This window comes from Agelaius tricolor, unplaced genomic scaffold (assembly GCF_023055355.1).
Source record: "Agelaius tricolor isolate 1412-34295 unplaced genomic scaffold, bAgeTri1.0.p SCAF_4, whole genome shotgun sequence".
Taxonomy (NCBI): domain Eukaryota; kingdom Metazoa; phylum Chordata; class Aves; order Passeriformes; family Icteridae; genus Agelaius; species Agelaius tricolor.
Genome location: NW_027269264.1, coordinates 27,267,273 through 27,288,688, shown reverse-complemented (window position 1 = coordinate 27,288,688; position 21,416 = coordinate 27,267,273). Strand labels below are relative to the sequence as shown.

At 36.8% G+C, this 21,416-nt stretch overlaps 1 protein-coding gene across 10 annotated transcripts in view; it reads right to left on the bottom strand.

The window, feature by feature from the left end:
- Positions 1-534: 534 nt before the first annotated feature.
- NFIB (nuclear factor I B) overlaps positions 535-21,416 on the bottom strand; it is a 170,712-nt gene continuing 149,830 nt past the window's right edge. For 7 of the 10 annotated variants that reach the window (XM_071424980.1, XM_071424982.1, XM_071424988.1 and 4 more), the window contains 2 exons: positions 17,830-17,918; positions 535-7,102 (listed from right to left, as the gene is read on the bottom strand). In XM_071424980.1, the coding sequence (XP_071281081.1) occupies positions 6,973-7,102; positions 17,830-17,918 (219 nt within the window). In that variant the 3' untranslated portion in view covers positions 535-6,972. The remainder of the gene's footprint in view (positions 7,103-17,829; positions 17,919-21,416) is intronic. The other 3 variants (XM_071424986.1, XM_071424987.1, XM_071424990.1) reach the window with 1 other exon arrangement.

Here is a 21,416-nt window from a genome sequence, read left to right as displayed (position 1 = left end):
AGGTAATTCCCCCTTTTGGTTCTACCCTCTTCAGAACCCTCCCTTCCTTGCTAGTTGTTTATGGGACAATGTCTTGACCTTCGTTCTCAGAAGAAGGAAGATAGGATAGGGGCCTAGGAATGTAGTTTGTCTTTCTGTCAAACAGGATGGGAAACTACTAGCACAAATCTATATAGTTATACCATTATAAGCTACAGAGCTACAAATATTTCTGAAGAGTATATAAAAGAAAAAAATCGGTTTGGCATCAAGATCACCTCTATAGTTACTAGTGTTGGTTGAATATGATGAAAACTAAATGTAAAATTTAAATTGAGCTGATTACCTGATTGCATCTCCTTTTGCTCTTGTTTTCCTCCATTTTCAGTGTAAGTTAAGCCCAAATGTGTGCAAACAAATATGTAAATCTAAACTAGACATACACAGAATTCCATAAGTTTTGCCATGCTATCAGGCTACAAGGTTTTAGGTTTGTTGCTAAAATATTCCCAATTATGTCTTTTAGAGACAGAAAAGAAAACATAAGGCCAGGTCTGTAGCATAGCTCATTTTTATTGTTTAAACAGTTTTTGCATAGGAAATATATCCGCTTCCAGTAATTGACTGCAGTATGAGCAGCTGCTAGCAGTATAGGCTGGATATAACAGTAACAATCACATTAAGTCAAGCTTGATTTACACCAGTTTAAAACTTGTGGCAGTTGAGTTCATTTGTAACCTAAAAAAAAAAAGTACCAGAAAGAACACTTTATCCTCCAACCAGGCACAATAAAAACCTTTGTTAACACTCAGGCTAAAATCAGGTCTGATGCCAGAGGGCTCTAATTCCAAAATTAAGTAGCTGTACTGTAATGCATCCTACTAGTGAAGGTTCATTACACAAAGACTCTGTAGGCACCTTCTTTTTAATTAAAATGTAACCTTCAGGATTTATGGCCTACAGTATGGGAAAAAATGCCAAAAGTTTTAAAATGGATCAACCCTGGTATGTAGCTAGCAAGCAATAACTGACTACTTGTCACCTACAGTTGTACTAAATGTATCTAAAGAAACACACAGCCCTACAAAAGTTTTCTCAGAGAAATATCATTGAGATGGGGTGCCTCTTCCCAGATTACTAAAAGTTCTATATGATATAAGCACAAATTAACAGCTTGATGAAGACATAATCTAATGCAGCTCTTTAGAAGCCTATGCCTGGGACAGAGGAACCCCTCACATTCTACAATGTTGTAGAGATTATTTTTGAAGAAAATGTTATCTGAAACATATTTACAACTGAACTCAACAGAGACTGTGAAATTGAACAGGCACTGCTCATTTGTTTGAGTTTTTGGTAAACATTTTGCTGGTTTTTGTTTCTTTCTCATTTTGCATCAACTTCTATCAGTCCATGCAACTTCAATGCCCTCAATGAAAAATGCATAATAAGCCATACTTCTTAAAAAACTTCCTTCTGCATATAGAGATACATTTGCCACATCAGTCCCTGTAGCACAGTTTTCAAAATCATTCTGTCAAAAATACAGTAATACAAAGACTAGCTTTAGTGTCACTAGCTCACACTGCTCTCCATTTATTTAGGCCACCTTTTGTTTTACTGTTACGGTATCATGCAATGAAAGTATCAAAGGCTTATTCTATTCATGATGCTAGTGGCACTGAAGCCCTTTTCACAAATTCAACATACATCTGAATTGCAACACACAGATATTTCTAAAGAGTACTAACTAGTGAACCCTTTTATCATAAAAAAAAAAAACCAAACAACTACTTACAACCATCGAAGAAAAAATTGCGACAAAAAAAATGTAAAAATTGACCGTCTCCAACTTGTCCCCTTTACTATTGACAACGTGACCAACAGAGCTGTGGCATGGAAACAGTACAAAGAGTTGTCATGGCAATAAGTTTGGCTGATGCAAAGGTCATTGTGCAGGTTTAAAGGGCAAAATCAGTGGTCCATGTTATCCTCCAACTGCAGTGCTCCACCACACCCACACAATTTTGAGGAATTAATAAAACTGGGGAACTAGCAGAAAGTGCAAATAAGAAGGAGGCGGTTTTTGGCTCCTTCAGCATGGAGAAGAACATTCAGCTTTGAGCCTTTACTGTTTAACTTGATTAGCTGGCATGGGATTTTACTCTCTTTTTTTTTTTCCCCTAAAGTTTTGTATAGAAACCCAATAAAAAATCCAGGAGCATACAGCTGGTTAACTTTAGCAAAAGACCTTGACAGGATCATGTAAACCATAAAGGATGTCATGCTTGGGGCCTTACTGCCAGCAACATTAGAGAGTTTTTTCATTAAAAGTGAAAACTGTACACTGAATATGGGAAAACTTTCTGCAGCCTTCATAATCTCACACAGTACATATAATTTAGGTCTAGGTACAGAACACACTCCGGTGTCACAGATGTCTTTGTGCAATCTCTTTCATTAAGTCCTTATGAAGCTACAAGTTGCAAATCCAAAATTCTGCTCCCTGAGGACACAGCTGTGTGAGACTTAAGTACTGTTTTAGCTCTCTGCCTATCCTGAATAGCTCTGTGAACCTAATCTTAAATACCATCATGTAACAATCACAAAAACTTTTGCTAAAGGCCATATATACTAATAAAAAAAAGACAGTGGTGCTTCCAACATTTTGAAATGCTCTGAAAACCAACTTTTCCAATACTAAATACAACAAAATAACCTTCATAAAATATAATTTTCTCCATTTACATTTTTAAAGAATTAGTAACCTATGCTTTTCAAGCACAGGAATATGCGAAATAACTCCTAACATGGACAGATTTTTTTTTAATACATAAATTAAGAAACTGGAGAGTTTTAACCCAAGTCCAGTTTCTAAACAAAGAATATTCTTGTTTAAAAATGGAAACAAATTTCCATTATAATTGTTAAAAAGTTAGCTTTACAAACAAGGGTATTTTAATTAAAAAAAAATTCTTAACAAAACTATACAGTGTACAAATTACTGTCTACAAGGTAGGCGGTTTAGTCAGAAGATCATCCTTTCTTCTTGCTACTTGCAGCTTCACAAACTCATTCACATATTTTCAATGGAGCTGCCCACCTGAACATCACCCCACAACTATATTGCTATAATTAATATTTTTGCCATGTCTTTATGTACAGTCTCCTTCACTGCCTTTTTTTTCCTTAGTCAAGCCTCAAGCGTTCATGTCACTCCAGGGGAAACACACTTCAGTGGCACAGCCATGAGGCCAGGGCTGCAAAGCAACTTAATAAAGGCAGAACAGTGCACATAGAACGGGGTGGCTCAATTTAGTCAGAATACACTTCCTGGTGAAGGAGGAGGCCAGAGACTGGATTTGAGTTCTCAATCTTATCTTAATCTTTTGACTGCTGAGCTTAAAAAAAAAAACAACCAACAAAACCAAACTAAAACCAAGCATACAGTAAATGAAAAGCTCATTATCTTCCAAGAAGGCTTTTCTATTAGAGAGGCAGGTGACAAAAACCCACAGTTGTTGAATAACCCAGTTTAAAGAAGGAGTTTACTTCTCTAAAAAATTGCATCTTTAAGCTCAGATTTTTTCATACAGGAGGCCAAATAGAAAAAAACCTCTGTTAAGGGCATCTTTCTACCTACAAAAGGCAATTACCATTCTGGATATTTCATGTTGAAGCCTGAACTTGTTCCAGTTTTGTCCCAGTGTGGTATTAAAAGCTTCCAGGGACTACCTTTTTAATGGAACTAATCAAGGATATGCCCTCAGCACAGTTCTGCTCCCAGACTACTCTGTATCATGACGTGTAAAGGACAACACATACTTTGTTTTACCAGGCCAAGGCCTGAGGCACATTGTGATTGGGTCTAGCAGACTTTGCCACGTGCTTAGCAAATCTTAGCAAATAAATTTACTTACTGAAGGGTTCTGAAAGAGAACCAAAGAACCCCACATTTCTTTTTGTGTCTGTGTCTTATCTGTTTCTTTTTTTTTTTTTTTCCAGTTTAGCTAAATCTCAAAGTTTATTTTCCTACAATTCCCATCTCTGTAGCCATTCAAGCTCTGCCTACACACTCTGTTCTTGTGGACACATGGGGATGTGGCACCACTACTGCTCTTAACCACAGCTGGAGCCAGAAGGGACTGATGGTGGTACACCCTGACCAGGGCTCATTGGGGTGGCTGCTGCTGGAATTGTGCCTCTGGCACTGTTCCAGGGTAGGAAAACCTCCCAAACACAGAGACAACTGCAAAGGGATGAATTTTCCCATCCACATGACTATACGCTCCTCTGCTTTCACCCTAGTAGAAGACTGTGCTTTAAAGAAAGATTCACCCTGTGTTGAGCCCTACATTGCAGAGATCCCCTGTGTGTAAGAGATCACCAGCAACACGCCCATTACTGGTCTGCAAAATGAGATCTTACTGGAAGTGCACTTTTATTACCACGGTCAAATTCCTTGCATAAAGAAACTCCTTCTCCACTACACCCCAGAGGTCTCCATCTGATCTCTATGAGAAGACTGCAAATTTCTGACATAGCCCAACCAGGCTGAAAATTGTAATTCAAATGCTGAATTTGAATTGCTGGGGCAAGAGGGGAGTGGAATATAAAAAAAATTATGTACAGGAAAAAAGTCAAGCAGAATAAGGGGGGCAAATTCTCTGCTTGAGCATCTCTAGAGTCTACTGGAGTCAATGGAATTATGTCAGCAAAGATTTTGGCCCTGTACTTGAATTTCCTAGACAAAGCAAACATCATTGTCATTCTGAGCTAAAAACATTTTCTAACATGAACACTTCAGGATGCATTATCTTTGCCAGAATGGAAAAGACTTCATCTCACTGTGGGTCTTGACCTCTTTCTCTGTCTGTCTCTCTTTCTCGTGAAAAAAACCTTGAAGTAAAACAATTTCCTCAAGTCAAGTCTGCCTCCAACAGAATTCATTATTTATTTTTAAAATCCAGAAATGATTTCAGCTTGCACCCCAGGTGGGAAGTTAAAAAGAGGGAACCTATTTGAAAGTTTGTCACAGTAGGCAGAACAGTTGCTTTGCAGCCCTTGCCTGGCTAAGGGTGCACTGCTTCACAGCTACACTGTAAAGTGTTAAAAATCCTCCCCCCCACCCCAGAATATATATATATGTATGTATAAAAAAAAATCCCCTGTCCACCTCTCAGTACAGAAAAGGACCTCATCACACTGCAAAAATAGCAGTACCCACTTTGGTCAATTAAAACAAACAAAAAAAGCATACATTATTTTTTTTTTTAAATCTGTGTACTTACCTATAATAACCAATACAGCTAAAAGCACTACCTACATAGGCAAAACTTGGTATTGCATAATTCGTATAAATTTGTATCCCCTCCCCCCAATATTAATTGGAAGATGAAAAACATGAAAGGTTAATAGAAAAAACACCAAAATACTGAAAATATTGCTGGTCGATTACAATTCTTAAGCGGCAACTATACACAGCCATGATATGCTCTATAAATGTGAGATAAAGGTATAACTGTCTAAAAAATCCATGATGTCACACATTTTTCGCATCTGGAGTACAAAATATTTTTTCATAAAAATGGTAAAGATTTAAAATTATAATAAATGCAGCAAAACAAGTGTAGTGATGTCAATTTTTTTGTAGTTTTTTTTTCTTTTTTTCTTTTTTTCCATTTTTTAGATTTCAAGGCAAGGCACGTAATGTGGACATTATATCTTCGTGCAAATTAGGATTACTGGAAAGAGTATTTTAAATTTTTAAAGAGACATAGAGGCAAAATGTCTGCCCATGCACATTATATTTCTGTCAATATGTGAAAATTGTTGAACAAGGCTAACTTCTGAAAGCACCATGCAAGTTTACAGCACCCTGTAATTAGACTTACATTAAGAGTGCATTATTTAAATACAACATATCCCCATCCTGGTATTACCAGTTTGTAAACGGTAAGCTTTGCCCTTGTGACATGGATTTGCCTATGTCTTTGTCTCTATGATGTAGATTTTACAGAAACATGTAAACCCTATGGGTTCTTGATGCAACAAGTAACTTTAAATAAATAAATCCTACCCCTCTGTGGAGGCAGCAGCTAAACCAACATAAGTGCTGTGTTTCCATTGATTTCTTATTCTCAAGGACGTGATTTGTCTTGACTTAATGCCTTTTAATGCCCTCAAAAACCGAGGGGAAAAATAAGTTTGTTCAAAGTAATTTTTTATTTTTAATCCCCTCAATTTAGAGTCCAAGGGCTGAAGGACTTATAGTGATGACCTCTTAGATATGATTTTTAAATTGCACTTGCCTCTGTAAGTGTTTCTTTACTGGGGAAAACGTCACTTTTTTTCTTTTTTTACTGTTGCATGAGAAGATAACACTTTTACCTGCGTAGAGGCATTTCTTCCATAGAGCCCGTGTGTTCATACTGATTGAAAATTTTAACTGCATAACACACTAGAAAAAGGCTGAATTAAGGGCCAAAGTTTAATAAATCCATACTGATAACTAAAGGCTACAGAGCTTATTTTAAAAACATTTAGAAATCAGACTGTTGAGAAACTGTCTGGCTCACGGCCCTTGTCCTCCTGCAGCTCCGCTGCCTAGCCTTTGTTTTGTGAGATAACCAGGAATAGTGATCTCATGCGTAAACAACAAGAATACTAAACCAACAGAACTAGCTTATCATGCAAATATTAAGGCATCTAGAAAGTCAGTTAAAATATATTGTCAGAGACAGAACATCTATTTCCCAGCGGACTTCATATAACAAAGGCTACTAAGGAGGAGCTGCATTCTACTCATCAGTGAAATATCATCGACCCTTTGTATATCATTTCAGTTTCAACCATAAGAGAATTAGTGATTGTAAGAGCTGCAATTGCTGGTCTATTTTTGTTCTTCTTTCTTCAGGTTCTTTTCTCATACTGTCTTCTTCTCTTTTCCCTTTTTTCTTTTTTTTTTTTAATTTTGCTTTTAATTTTTTTCCCTCAGTTGCTTGTTTCTGCTTGAAGGAAAGGCTCTCCAATTATGTTCAAACCATAATTTGGGACATTTGTCGGCAGGATCGGTGTCCTATTTGATACTTGGAAAGGAACCAAGCTAGCCCAGGTACCAGGACTGTTGAAAAGGGGAAAGAGACAAGGAGGGAAAGAGAGAGAAAAAAAAAACATATATTAAACATGTATACAATGAATTTGAGTCAAGGTCAAGCTAATATTCATTAATAATAGCACTACTTAAGATAAAACTGGAAAGAAAATTTGTGAATGTAACTTGAGATTCTACTTCCTAGTTTTCTTTGTGAAAGTATGAGTTGTTTGAAAGAAAAATAATTGTGTTGAACTCAGTAGCAAGTTGCATGATTCCTGAGTTACACTAAGTGGTCTGTTTGTTTATGAAAACCTCCAAAAATGTCATATGCAAATATATAGAGAAGACACAACTAAACCATACAAATGACACTACACAGTGCAATGTATATCATTTAAGAGCTAGTGAAATATACCACAGGGTACAGGTGTTCTTTTTTCAAGAATACAGCATAAAGATTCAGTGGTTCAGCATCCTGTGAGATTTCCTCCACTCTTACAACACATCAGTTTATCTTGTCACCATCCCAAGATGGGCCTCTTAGATTTAAGGATGCCCATAAGAACAGAGGATTTTTATGTTCAAAAAAATTGCTTTAAAAAAAAAATTCCCTAAGAATGTCAGTTTCAGAAACACCAGTTAACACAGGATCCAATCATCTAAACACTTGCAGCTAAGGGTAGCCATGAGTTGAGGGTAACAGCAAGTACCATATTTTTTAAAACAAGCCTCTGAGAAAAAAAGTATTTTCAAGGATGATTCAACGACTAGGAACTTAAGTCATCATTTTAAAAGAACTCTGTCACTAAGGAGCTGAAGTCCCAATGGCATTCACAGGTTCACCAGGCACCAATCAGTAGTACTTGCAAGATGGATGGATACTCAAAGATGGGTCTCATCTGCTGTGTTCAGTACCCAGTAGCCTGAGCAGCCCTTTCCTTAGATGTGGTTCTGACAACCCAGAAGTCCAAACCAAACTATCGTAAGCTATATGATTCTATGACTTCAGAGAAATTTTGTCACATTTATTCAAAAGAAAAACAGCATCATCAAGTCAGCATCACTGCCAAAGAGCTAATACCAGCACTGGACATACAGCATGCAAACCCACCCTTCCTCTGCATTTCATTGTATTGAGCTTTTCCAGTGTTTATCTCAAACATAAGTGCTTATTTCGAATCATATTCCGGGATTAGGCTAACAAGCTTCCTGATAACACATCTGAAGCCCTTCAACATGTGTATTGTGGAGGCAAAAAGTTTTCTTCCTTCTATATCTTTTGGCCCATTTCTTCACAGCTCTCTCCCTGGACAGGCAGATGTGCTTTTATGGCATCAGGTGTAAAGAGGAAAATTGACCTTTTTAATCTATTTCCAATGTTCATGACATAATTACATTTCATTTGGCAGCTTTTATGATCATTTCAGTCGCTGAAAAGTGGTCAACTTATTTTGTGAATACCAGGGGACAAGTTTCTCAGATCTTTCACAGTAAAAAAATACAAACAGCTTCTGTAATTTACTTCTGTTTGAAAATACTTACCTCACTAAACTTGCTAATTTATTATTTTAACTCCTAGCAATTAATTTCAGGTGCTATGTTTTACACACACAAAAAAGTGGAAATAGTTCTTGACCTGCTTGTCTCAATAAAGACCATATTCCCAAAGGAGAAGGACTAATCTTATTTCATGAAGAAAATACAATAAATACTAATATCTTAATGCTTTCAATGTCTGAAGTATAAATACTTTTCAATAAGGCTGGTTTTTTTTTACTTCAGTTGGGTGTATTCTAGAAGAACACCTAAAAATCTGCAGAGTCTTAACTTTTCAGAAAATCTTTTTTTAAAATTGCTGTTTTCAAAAATTTAAGATCAGCTAATATGTTTAATTTTTTTTGTTGTTTTAATTCTATTGACTATTACAAAAAAAATCTGCTATTGAAGGAAAATAAAAACCTTTTTGAAATTTAAAAATCACAGTTAGACCACAAATCTTGAAGCACTCACAAAAAACTTAAACCTTGTTATGCATGAAAGATTTTTCCAAGATGATATAATGAAAAGAATATGTTCCAAAAAGAAAATAAAAATTCAATACCAGAATTTCATTTAAGTGGCTTAATTGTTTCAACTTATTCTTCATCTTCCTTCACAATTTGTTTTAAAATGCATTTTTTGTTCCTTCCTCTTTGGATTTCAGTGATGTTAAGAAGTAAATGCTGAAATAATGGACACAAAGCAAATTGCCTCCAAGTATGTGGATTTATAAAAATAAGAACTAGTAGTAAAAAATAAAGACCCAGTCAGATTTGTTTGCTTGGGATCTGTCTGAATATATGTTTTACAATGCACAGTTCTTTGCCGTCCTGTTACATGGGATTTACAGCGTTTAGTGGCTTCAAAAAGATAGAGCACTAACTCAAAGATTATAAATTTTGTTTGAGGTCAACACTCTATTTAAAAAATTTCTGTGGCAAAGGCTAAACACACAGGCTCCAGGTTATCTTTCTGAAGATTTATAGTGCATTTCAATGATTGGATAAATACAGTTTTGACTTTTTGCGTTGTTTTAAAGTTGCCAGCCCTCTAGTGACTACAATGGGTGAAGGAAACAAGTCAGTTCTGACTAAAAGCAAATTAGTATTTGCAACAAAGTTTTTATCCGATACTTCAAATCCAAGACAGAGATCTTGATTTTTATGGAAACTGCTCAATAAAAATAAGTTGTAGCAAGTTCCTAATATGACCATTGTTGCCATATGACCTAACAGTTCAATATAGGTGTTTATTTAAACATTTCAAGCCTCCCACCTTGTATTATGACCATGACAAAAATGCAGACTGCAAGAAATTTGTCAGTACTACTTATGAATCCTGAGGGAGTAATACATCACCCATGTTAACACTGTGCATATCCCACAGGAGTTTCAAAGCCCCTTGTCTCAAAGCTCACACCAAGCCTTCTGCCAGAGATGTTGCACAGGCAGCAGAGCACCTGGGGGGACCAAGACAGCCACACACTGTCTGCCTGCAGGACTGGAACAGCCACCTCTTCCCCACCTTGGAGGTGGTTGAAGTCCTGGTCTAAGCACACACACTGGGCAGAGTCTGGCTGCACTGGCCCATTCCCTCTGTTTGCTGGCATTTCCTAAGACATTCTTTTCAAGGCTTGATGAGTTCTGGTAGTAGTTTAGAAAATAACATTATCATACTGCAGGTGGATGCAACTCTATCTTGGGCCACCCCAGTCCAGGTACCACCATCAGGGGCTTACTGAAGACAAAGGAAGAAAACTGAATGAAAGCTATTGAGGAAAACAGCCCTAGTCACAGCACAGAGCTCCAAGAACAAGAGCTTCCAAGCTGTGACACAACTGTGAATAACCAAACACACAACACAAGCTCTGCTAAGCTACATGCATATGGCTGCCTATCCAATATTCCCACCACCCCCTTTACATTTATGGCAAATTTAGTTGGGCTTTCATCTGTCCTATGAGCCACACTCTGCTTTGTAGCTGCCCAGCACTTCCCGCAGTATGAAGCCAAGCAAGGCTAACTGCCCAGGAGAGCAAGGTCTTCCTGTTAGCCTTCTCCAGCCTACTCAGAAAGGACCTCTCTGAGTATTGCAGAGCTTAGCTTCTGCCACGGAAACCATCCACTGTTTTTTTTTGCAGAACATCCTAGCAGGAGTGACAGATACTTCAGGCTGCAAAGCAACCTCTGTCTAGGTGCCCACATGAGCAGGAAATGGAGGAACACTTTTCCCTTCACCATACCATCCAGCAGTTGCTGTGAGTTAAAATTCAGCACTTGGTTTCACAAAACCAAGAGGCAACACTCTGCCTTTGTCCACTAAGTGCCTCAACCAGGGAAGCCAAAGTTCTTTCCATTGCCCAGAACACAGACAAGGTGGTTGTACTTGTAGAAGTTAACAGGATGCCCACATGGCTGCTTCCTCAGATAAGAAATCTTTGTATATGAGTGGAATAAAGCAGGTCTACCCCACACTCCCGTTTACTACTCCTGAGGAAATCTGTTATCCATTTGCTGACAGAAGTTATAATATAAATGCCTTTCCACTGAAACATGAAGTGAGACCTTAAAAACTGCTCAAGGCTAAGTTTTGAAGAAAATTACGTGAGAAGCACCATAAGAATCTGTTGTGAGATTCAGATCCATCTTTGTTGCAGGACCACCTTCCTGAAGCATCACACTTTTAAGTGATTTCACTACTGCTAGCAGTTTTCTCGTCACCACAGCTAGACTATCAAATACATTATACAGTCAACAGTTCCCTCTCTATCTACAGGAAGTATAATGTATTTATCTGTTCAAATGCAATAAAACAGCAAAGGAAAATTCTGCAAGCATACTACAGGGTTAACATTCTCCATTATACTTTCCATTACAGTTTCCAGATGTTAATTCAATCAAGATTTCTGCCATGATTTCCTCTTAAAGATAATAATTTCTGTTTCAAGAACCTCTGATTAAAATATTACTGGAATGGACCACAAGTAGTGCTTATATTATATGTATATACAGTCCACTTTGGAGGTTATAATAACATAAAGACCATAATAATGTTAAACAATTAACTAAATGCAATAAAAAATAAATCTAATCTGACCTGAATAAATGTGGAGGTCTTTCATATTCTTATTTTCCATCAGTTATTACCTTCCTTCTTTTGCAGTTTCAGAAGTGTGTAAGACTATTTTACCATTCAGAAAGTACATCTAAAGCAGTATTTCCTTCTTGCAGCTTTACTATAATATACATGAACTCACTAGCTTACAGAAGGTAGAGGAGAGCCTGCAAAGTCAGGCCTTGGTTGGAAAAGGTAGAAATACCTTTCAATCAATATTGAGTGAAATGACAGTAGTAAACCACCAAGCAAGGAACTTCTCTCTAGTAAGTGTTTGCCCACGTAAATACAGGGAGTTTTACCATTTAAAATTATTTGGATCGTAAGAATTTTGGAAATGCAATTTTGCTACTCTCAGTGTCCTGGTTAAATTTCCACTTCTGCATTTCTGCCAAAAGAATAACCACCCTTCCAACATCCACTTAAAGGAGTACTTCTGTTACCATTATGAACTAGCATCCATAGGTAAATAGCTTCCAAATTTCACCTCCAAGTTGAGTACTTGTTTCAAGAGATGTGTGAAGTATCTCAGGTTAGTTTAGGATGACTTCTGCAGTTTAGCAGGCACATATCACCCATCTAGCAGACAGAGGAGTTAAAGATTTATGCCCATGGGAGGGAAAAGGAAAATCTATAAGAATACTATTTATTCTATTCCCTGCAAACTTCTTTTTGTGGCAGTGAAACACAAAAAGGTACACAAAGGTCAGGAAGAGGCTACAGAACCCATTACTTACAAAGAATACCCACAACAGAGGGAGTGCCCAGAGAAATCGTGCATTTCCATGCTGTGCTTTGGACCATTCATGTACAAGAATTTGGTGCAGGAACAGGACTAACAGCAGATTTCAAACATGCACTTGCACAGAGGAGGCTCTGACCAAGTCAAGACAAACCACGGAGAACTTGTGCGTGGCTACCAGAGTCCACTGGGGTGCCCATGAAAAACTGACTCTCAACTTTACACACCTGCACTACATTTTTCTTTTCCCAAATATGACTATTTTAATTTCAAACCATTAGAATTTTTACCTTAACATTTTAAAAAAATGTAACTACAAGTTTATCAAATTAGCATGACTAAATAATAATACAGATGATCCTAATTGTACCAAACAAACAAACAAAATAAACCCCAAACAAATCAGTTCTACTGATTCAAAAGAAACAATTGGAGGTAACGTGATAAGGAAGTAGAAAGCTGGAGTAACCAAGGGGTTAAATATAAAGTTTACACTTGGGAATTCTCAATAATATGCTCCTCCTTCCCTAGCAGCTGCCAAAAATCATCTGACAGGAAACATAAGATTAAGTTTGTCCCACCTAAGAGAACAAAGAGATCTCAGAACAGGCAACCAGTTCACTGCAGAGCAAGAACTTTTCTAATTCTGCTGGAATCTGCAGTGCTGCTCAGAAATTATTACTGAAGCTGTTTTCTTTATTTTAGCATCTTTCTTCTAGATCAACTCATTCATTTTGGTCACACTGCAGTTCTTGTTGCTTCTCCCATAAAGTTTAACTTAAAGCTCCAAACATAATCATGTGGAAAATGGACATTATTGATTCCTATGGTCCATTGTTCCCCCATTCTAAGTCCCTGAAGTTCAAGTTCAATCTGGAATTACATCATGTCTGGTTTCTCCTGGTTACCAGACGGCTTGAGACGTGACCACAGCTACAGAAAAAACAAACAGCCTTCTTCACGCTTCGGCTCCCCTATCGATTCAAACATAAACTTTTTTTCTTTCTCTCAAGTATGCCTCAAGTATGGAGCATGGTTAATTTAGAGATTAAGTTCCAAATTAGATTATCTAATGGCATCTTAATGGATTGCTGACCCATTTCCTGTGAGATGGCAGCATGCAAGTCTGGCTTGAATACAACTAATTTCTTAGGAAGTGTTCTTAGGAAGTGTTTCTTAGGAAGATCCTTGCCTGGATGGGGAGGAAACAATGTTTTGTACATCATTATGCATTACAGAGTTGTGCATAACTATTAGAATTAGTTACTTAAATTTATAAAGATAAGAAATCATTTGATTTTCTCTCTATGAATATTTTTGCACTCAGGAAACTTTAGGCTTTTTGTTCTTGAATTGTCATGAAATGCTACTTTTATTCCAAACCATTGCTGGGGAGAGGAATGAGGGAGGGACACAGGTCACAGTGTATGAACTACTGCTCTAACAGGTGTCTGTGTTTGCCAAAATGTGTTTCCACAGACATGCTGCTGGCTGTGTAATTTTAGCTATATGCTTTCTCAATACAAATCGTGAACAAGATATTGTAAGGCAAAAGCAATATGCACCCATTCTCAATTCCCCTTTGACTTCTCTCTCTGATAAATCAGATTTCCCCATTTGATTGCCTTATCAGCACTGTTAGCATAAATACACAGTGGTGTGGGGAGGGTGGGGAGTGGGAGGGAGAGGAATGATGCTTGGAATGCTGAATACCCCACAGCTACAGCTGAGAAAGAAATTCAGCACTCTGAGAACAGTGCTCCCCTCAGCATCTCCAGGAATGAGCCAGCTGTTGTACTATGCTGATGTGTCAAGATAACAGAATGAAAGCATGAAATTCTAGCCTAGGCCATTTGCCTGGATAGGGTAAAGGTAATGTTAAACAGTTAATGCAGAACGATTGTTAAAAGAATTAATATAAATAAAAATACATTTGTTGATAGCTGAATTGAAGCGTATACTTTGGCAATGCAAAGTTGCTAACAGTCTGTGGAAGACTTGCAAAAATTCCACACAGTCTAGGAGAGACCCATCATGCCAGCTTTTATGAGTATTTATACTGGAAATACCATCAGTGGTGTAATGAGTGGCTTAGATTTAGGATCAAACTCATGCTATCAGCCTCACACACACACCCCCATTTTTGTCACTCTCACTTTTTTCTTAAATGTACTTTTTGCATACAGTCTTGCCCTCACATAGTGACTGAGACTGTATTTTTCTAAATGAGCCTTACAGATTTTCACAGCTTTTCCTCGCCTTCTGTCTCTAGGAAAAAAGAACTGCCATTATCAAAAAAATAAGGATTTGGGGTTTTTTAATGGTTTTGAATATCTTCTTCACAAGTACACCAAAAAATTACCTAAATGATCATAAAAGTATTGGAAAGTTTATTTCTATTGATGTGTTTAAATGGTGTTCAAATTTCAGCAGACACAAAAAAATACATTTTGAATAAATATAAAAAGTCATATAACAACAGAATATGTACCCTAAATGTTCTAAGTAAGCAATGAAAAAATCAAACCAATCCAAATAAAAGCTGTAGATGGTTTGGTATGAGGAGCAAAGTAAAAATTACTACTTCTAAATACTTCACCAAATAACTGGGATAGGGTTTTTTTCCATTTTATTTTGGGTTTTTTAGGATGCTTACTGAATGTTTAATATAAATATTTCTTTTAAAGATACTAGAATGTTTAACTCAGCTATGCAGACTATTTATTTTTTGTTATCACTTTTCACTGCAAGACTTCTGGTTTTTTAGAAAAGGGGGTATCAGTGATCTAAGTTTTTGTGGCTTTTTGGTCCTTTTTTGTTTAGTATTACTCATATTCTCTTTTCTGCAAAGTTCAGTCTTTGCATATAGACCACTACTGTTTTATACCTGAATATTTAGATGCCAACAGACACATAATTTTCTAAGGAAATAAAACAAAAAAGAAGAAATTTGAAATCTATGCATTTTACCTACCACGAGGTGGGATAGGCAACTATTAGTAAGACAAAGACACACAGAAATAACAGAAAATTTTTTGTCAGTCACCTTTTCCAAACTTCCAAGGTGTGGTTCACCAACAATGCCTGATGACAAAGGTTTCAACCTGCCCATATCTGCTACCTGGTATCTGTAGAGACAGAGCAGCTAACACTGAGGGACTGCCAACATTTTCACCTGCCTGAGGTCAATAACCCTTCTGAAAATCAGAATTCTTAACCACAAAAGTCTGATGTAAAAGGTGAGATTGAGTACAATCAAACTGAGCTCTGAAGATCTAAAGAAATCACATAATCAAGCATTTATCGAACCATTTGGAGTTGCAACAACTTGTTTGGATTGGGATATATTTCTTTGCCCACATGTGACAATTACTTTTGAAATATATTCTTGTTTTCTAATGTTGGCTTTAATGTTAGAAGACTCACTACCCCTTAACCTGTGCAGATATAATTTCTCTTCTTGGGTCCTTATCTCTGTGGGATTTGAAGAATGTCATCTTTAAAAACCCAACAACTAAAAGCCATCTGCTTAGGCGGAACTGTTTGCTTCCTTGTCCTTCTAGGCTGTGCATAATCCAAGAGAAAGTGGCATAGCCTAGGCCTCAAAAAAAATGCCCACAGCAGGTTTTGTGCCCAAGCTCTTCTGGCAGTGCTTGTGTTTGTTGGCAGGGCCACAGTGGCAGGCAGCATTCTGGGAGTGATCTGCAAAGCAGTGTGGTCTGTAACAGGAAATGGATCATGGAGAAGGCTTTCAATCACCACCAAAGTTTCCTGGATCATCACATAGAAATGTTTTCCTCCACTTTTCCTTTCTTTTCACAATTTATGCCCAGGGTGCTGTATGATGGTACTGAAAAACAGAATTCACCAAACTCTAGGACAGTGCTTCTATCAGTGTAACTGGCATTGCTTTAAGGGGGGCTCGAGTGACGACTGATTAAAACTGTGTGAGGATGCTCCTAGCTAGGTTGTTGTGATGTAATTTTCTAATGCCTGTCAATGCCCTGAAAAATGTGACTTTGTAGTGGGAGAATAAATCACCCCCTCTGTGCTATAAAAGCTTAGTTTCGATTCACTCCTGGCAGTACATTGAAAACTATAGCAATTACTGTGTGATGGGGATTTGTAATGTGAATCACAGCCCTTGAGGAGATGAGGTGAATCCATTAGCTAATTTTCCATTGTACTCTCTAATATATAAGGAAAGAAATGACAAGGTCTTATTTTACCGCCACAATTCTTCCAGATTTAAAATATTGCTTCATATAAATTGAAGAAAAAAAACCAAACAACCAAATACAGGAGAAATTAAACTCCAGATTTGTAAACAGCACTAGTTTTTAAATTCAGTAATTTCTTTTCCAAGTTGATACTCAAAACTCCCAAAACTTCTAGCAATCCATAGTACCATCAGCACAATGCATCAGAAGGCATTTTGTTTATAGTACATATAAATTACACTCACACACATACTAACACTGTCTATTCAGAAGTACATATATTTTCATGTACACATAAATTTCTAAAAAATATTTTAAATTATTTAATGAGTGAGTGGCTAATACTTCATCTGATAGGCTCCCAACCTACAACCTTTACATGGAAAACCCTCATTGAGTGCCACAGATAATCCTGTACATGAAAAAGATGAAAACTGATGTATCAAAATTATGTTGATTAGTTTATATGCCTATTTAGATAAACATCTTCTGCCAGTCCACTATATACCAAGAGATGTAAAATCTAATAAATTAATAATATATCAAAGGTTGATAAAGTTTATTGTTTGGTTTATTTTTTGGGGGGAGAACAGGGTGGGCTCATAGAAAAAGAAACTTCTTATGTAAATCATTCCTAACTTTTCTGTTATCCAGTTGAAAAATAAAATAGTTTATATCTTACCTTCAGGTATATGTTAGTGACCTAAAACTACACCAGCCAATTGGTAAGAAATGTCTCTATGAATAATATAGTTATTCTTCACCCAAAACCAACCACCACCTCAGCCATTTATTATTATACTCATCTACACCTCTAAAAGCACAGTTTTCTTTCTCTTAACAATCAGGTCCCAAAAAAATGAGAGCAAAGACATTTTTAAAGCCTAAGATCAGCATTTCCTTCAACTCGCAAACCCTTTGCATAGGACAGCAAATGACATTATTTCAGGTGTCACATTAAGGGATCATCTAAAGTCAGCTTGCATGAAAGATAACCTGAATGTGTTTAGGAGAAATGTTACACACATATTTTTATCATAATGCTGTCACATATACTCTGGAGGCCCACTAAAACAGATATTGCCGCTCTATGCAACTTTTTAGAGGCAGTGTAGGGGTGGAAATAATTAAAATGTTACCTTTGCCAAGTAATTCCCAATGTATCCTCACTGGCACTGGGGTATAAATGCCTGCCGTTTTGATTCATGGTCCAGTCACAAATTCTCAGCTGTCAATTGAAACCTAGCAGTCAGATATGGATCGAGCATACTACAGTTTTTAGTACTTAAATGAATACATGCAAACTAGTACTGTACATGGCAAAAGTCTTACTTTCCCAATAAGTAACTTTAAAAAACAAAACAAAGAAAAATAACTTATTTTGAGAGATAAATGCCTATAGACTTGTTTAATATAATGCCACTTTAATATGATCCTCTATTAATAAAGCATAAAAGAGTAACTTGTGTGTAGCACATAACAATTAGCCATTATTAGATTACAAACTGAGCTGGAATAAAAGGAAATGTTAATAATCAATAGTGAGATACTTTAAGAAAGGAAATAATTATGCTGTCTTTTTAAGCAGTGCTCTATATAATGTGTATTTAGTATGGTAAAATATAATCAATATCTTCTAGCATGCTTTTGGTAAATATAGAAGACATGCAATTTATAGAAAATTTGCCAAAATTAAACAAATTCTATGTTGTTATCTAACCATTTAAGAAGAGTAAAGATATTTTGTAACTGAAGTTTATTAATCAAGTGTTACTGAAAGTGGTATCACTTAGCAAGAGGTGACAAAATAATCTAATCGTGTTCAGACTCAGAAAAGTAGAATTTAAAATACTTTATTGCATTTTAATATAAAGACAAATGTACTAAATATTAGCTGAAACAAATTCTTCCCAGATCCTCAAATCATCAGTTCTGCCTTCACAGACTGTTCAAGCAACCCTCAGCAGCTCTGTTTATTTAACAGCTGCCCAATAGTGTTAGCAGATTTATTGAAAATATATGCTGCTTATTTTTAAGCTTAAGAAAGTGAACTTATCTGGTTTCTGAAGAAAATATATGTTTTATTCTCTGTATAGTCATGTTTATATAAATTGCTGTACTATAATATATTATTAGACACTCTGAAGATAATCTTGCCAAGTTTAATTGCATTCAATGCATTTTAGTTTTCTCTGTCCATGTTCACATTCTTGAGATAGCACAGGCTACAGCAAACAAACTACAATAAACTGTTTTCACAGGAGCACAATTTATTGCAGTCTTTTCCTGGAAAATACAAATGCTGAGGACAAGACAATATTGCAAACCTGACCCTGTCTGGCTGTTAGACTAATAAGCTTCCTGCTGTTAAGGTCTGAGAAATGGAAATGTTAGTCTTTGATGTTTTCATAGGGATTGTTTCTTGTTTGTTATCTAAAGAACTCCAAGGGACCTTCTAAAGGCCATTAAAAGCATGACTAAACCACATGAAATTAACCAGAAAAGGAAACATGCAGTTTAAAAGTTTGCTAGAGGTAACTGTGAATAATATATTAAACATGTTTAAAGAAATGGGTAAGTAAACATTTGATTTAGTCACTATACAAAATGGGATCCTGAACTTGATTTTAATAATGAAAACAAAATATGTCAGCCCAGTTATTCAATGTACAGTAGACATATTTCTGCTATTATCCTTAAGGATGTCATCATCTTCACTACAAATGCATATTTTAGAGCTTCTTAACTTAGCTATAAAAACTCACTTGCAGCTGAAACAAAAGACTGAAAGGTTAAACCCTCCCACCCATCCCCCTCTTTTACTTCTTCACAAAATATAAAATCTATGCATAAACAACCTGTGGCGGATTAGAACCATTAAAAATATACTAAAATCACAAACTTAGCATTACCAAATTATTATATTCACTTAGTTATAACTCAAAAATCTGGCAAGCACTTAGCTTGTTATATAGAACTTAATTGCATTTGCCATTTGGGGAAAAGAGCAAGAGACTGATATATTGCATTTTAGTAAATTAGCTTCTGCACTATTTCACTGTATTCTTCCCACAGTCTGTGTGAAAACCTTCCACACATACAGTTTATGTGTTAAATTTATCATTAAGAAAGCACCACAAAGTTTTTGAAACATATTTCATAAATGTTAGTAATGGCATGCTGCTTATTATATACAGTCACATGTACCTCGAACCACATACAGCCAAACACTGCAAAGAAAATAATGCAACATGTGCATTTCATACCTAATCTGTAAGCATGTACGTGCACATTTATAAGAAGGTTCATGCTCCATGAGACTCACAGTTAGTACTGTGTTCACTGCACCATGCTTGCAGTACAAACACCGTGGAGAGGTGCAGGTTTGCATGACAGCTGGCTCTGTGACAAGCCCAGGGCTGCATTAGTTGTACTGAAATACACCTTCCAATGTAAAAAACTGCTGTTCCACATTCCTCAGCTGGCTCACATAGATGCCCCATTGTCTTTAAAAATTAACCTGCCCGGAATTTTTATTTTTTTAAACTCTCCCTCATGTAAAACTTCCTCTCCCAAGTCACCCCTATTGAAAGATGTCTGCATGTCTAAGATTTAGAAATACCGCTTCCAAAGTCTGCATCTGCATCCTTTGCATATGTTGAGTGGCTTCTGGGTAAAAATACTTTAGAATTTAATAGAATTCCGTAACTCTGGACTCCTTTTGATGGAAAAAGTCTGATCTCAGCAGCAGTGGGAGGCTGCCCTGGGAGGATGTCCACGTAGCCCAAAAGAAAAAGCTTGGGTGCATAGACATGACATGAATACCAAGCTTTGGAAGGACATAAGGCACTTTACTACAGTATTTCAAGTGCTATATATCATCTGGAGTAATACTGAAAGCTTTCTGTGTAGTTCTCCTCGGAGTAACTTAGGTACCTCTAAAACCATGCTACAGTGTTAGCTGGAGTGGAGAAGGCAAAATCATTCTTACCCACTATAAGCCACCCTAAAAGTATTTCTCTGCAAGATATGTGAAGAGGAGAGGCAGGAAACTAATTGAGAAAACTTACATTCCTCAGTAGAGAGTCATAAGAAATGGTCCCCAGGAGATATCTAATAACTGCTGAAAACATTACGAATTTTCTCAAATGTATGTTATGAATGAAAAATAAATTACCTGACTTGACATGTGACATGGTGAAAAGTCTTCCCTAGAAGGCTGCTGAACAGACTTGACCTTCAGTCCACAGTTCTGTGGATTTTTAGCAAAGCAAGCCACAAAAACCTCACTACCATAACATCTTCCATCCTCAAAACATTATCAGTGATTTTCTTATTTATCTCTTATTTAACTACAAGAGAAAGAGGATGAGTCTATATTATGGAGCGGAAATGGATGCCCAGCCTTGCAGAAGATGAGGAATCCTCACAGGTAGTCCAGGCATCTTCCTAGTCCTGGATCCTAGGCTCTGCCCTTATTCCTATGATACACCCCCAGTGCTGCACTCATGAAGCAGCTGAGAGCACAAAGCACTGCATGCATCTCTCCTGGGAGGCAGTGCAACTCCCTCATTCACCTCAGACATTTTACAGGAAGGGAATACCAGCTTGGAAGTGGACACAGGCCTGGAGACAATCAAAGAAGACTGAATGCTTCTCTTCTGTAGAATGCCAGGAAATTGATTTTGTTTTACACTTTCCAGAGCTGTGAGACATACTGATGTGA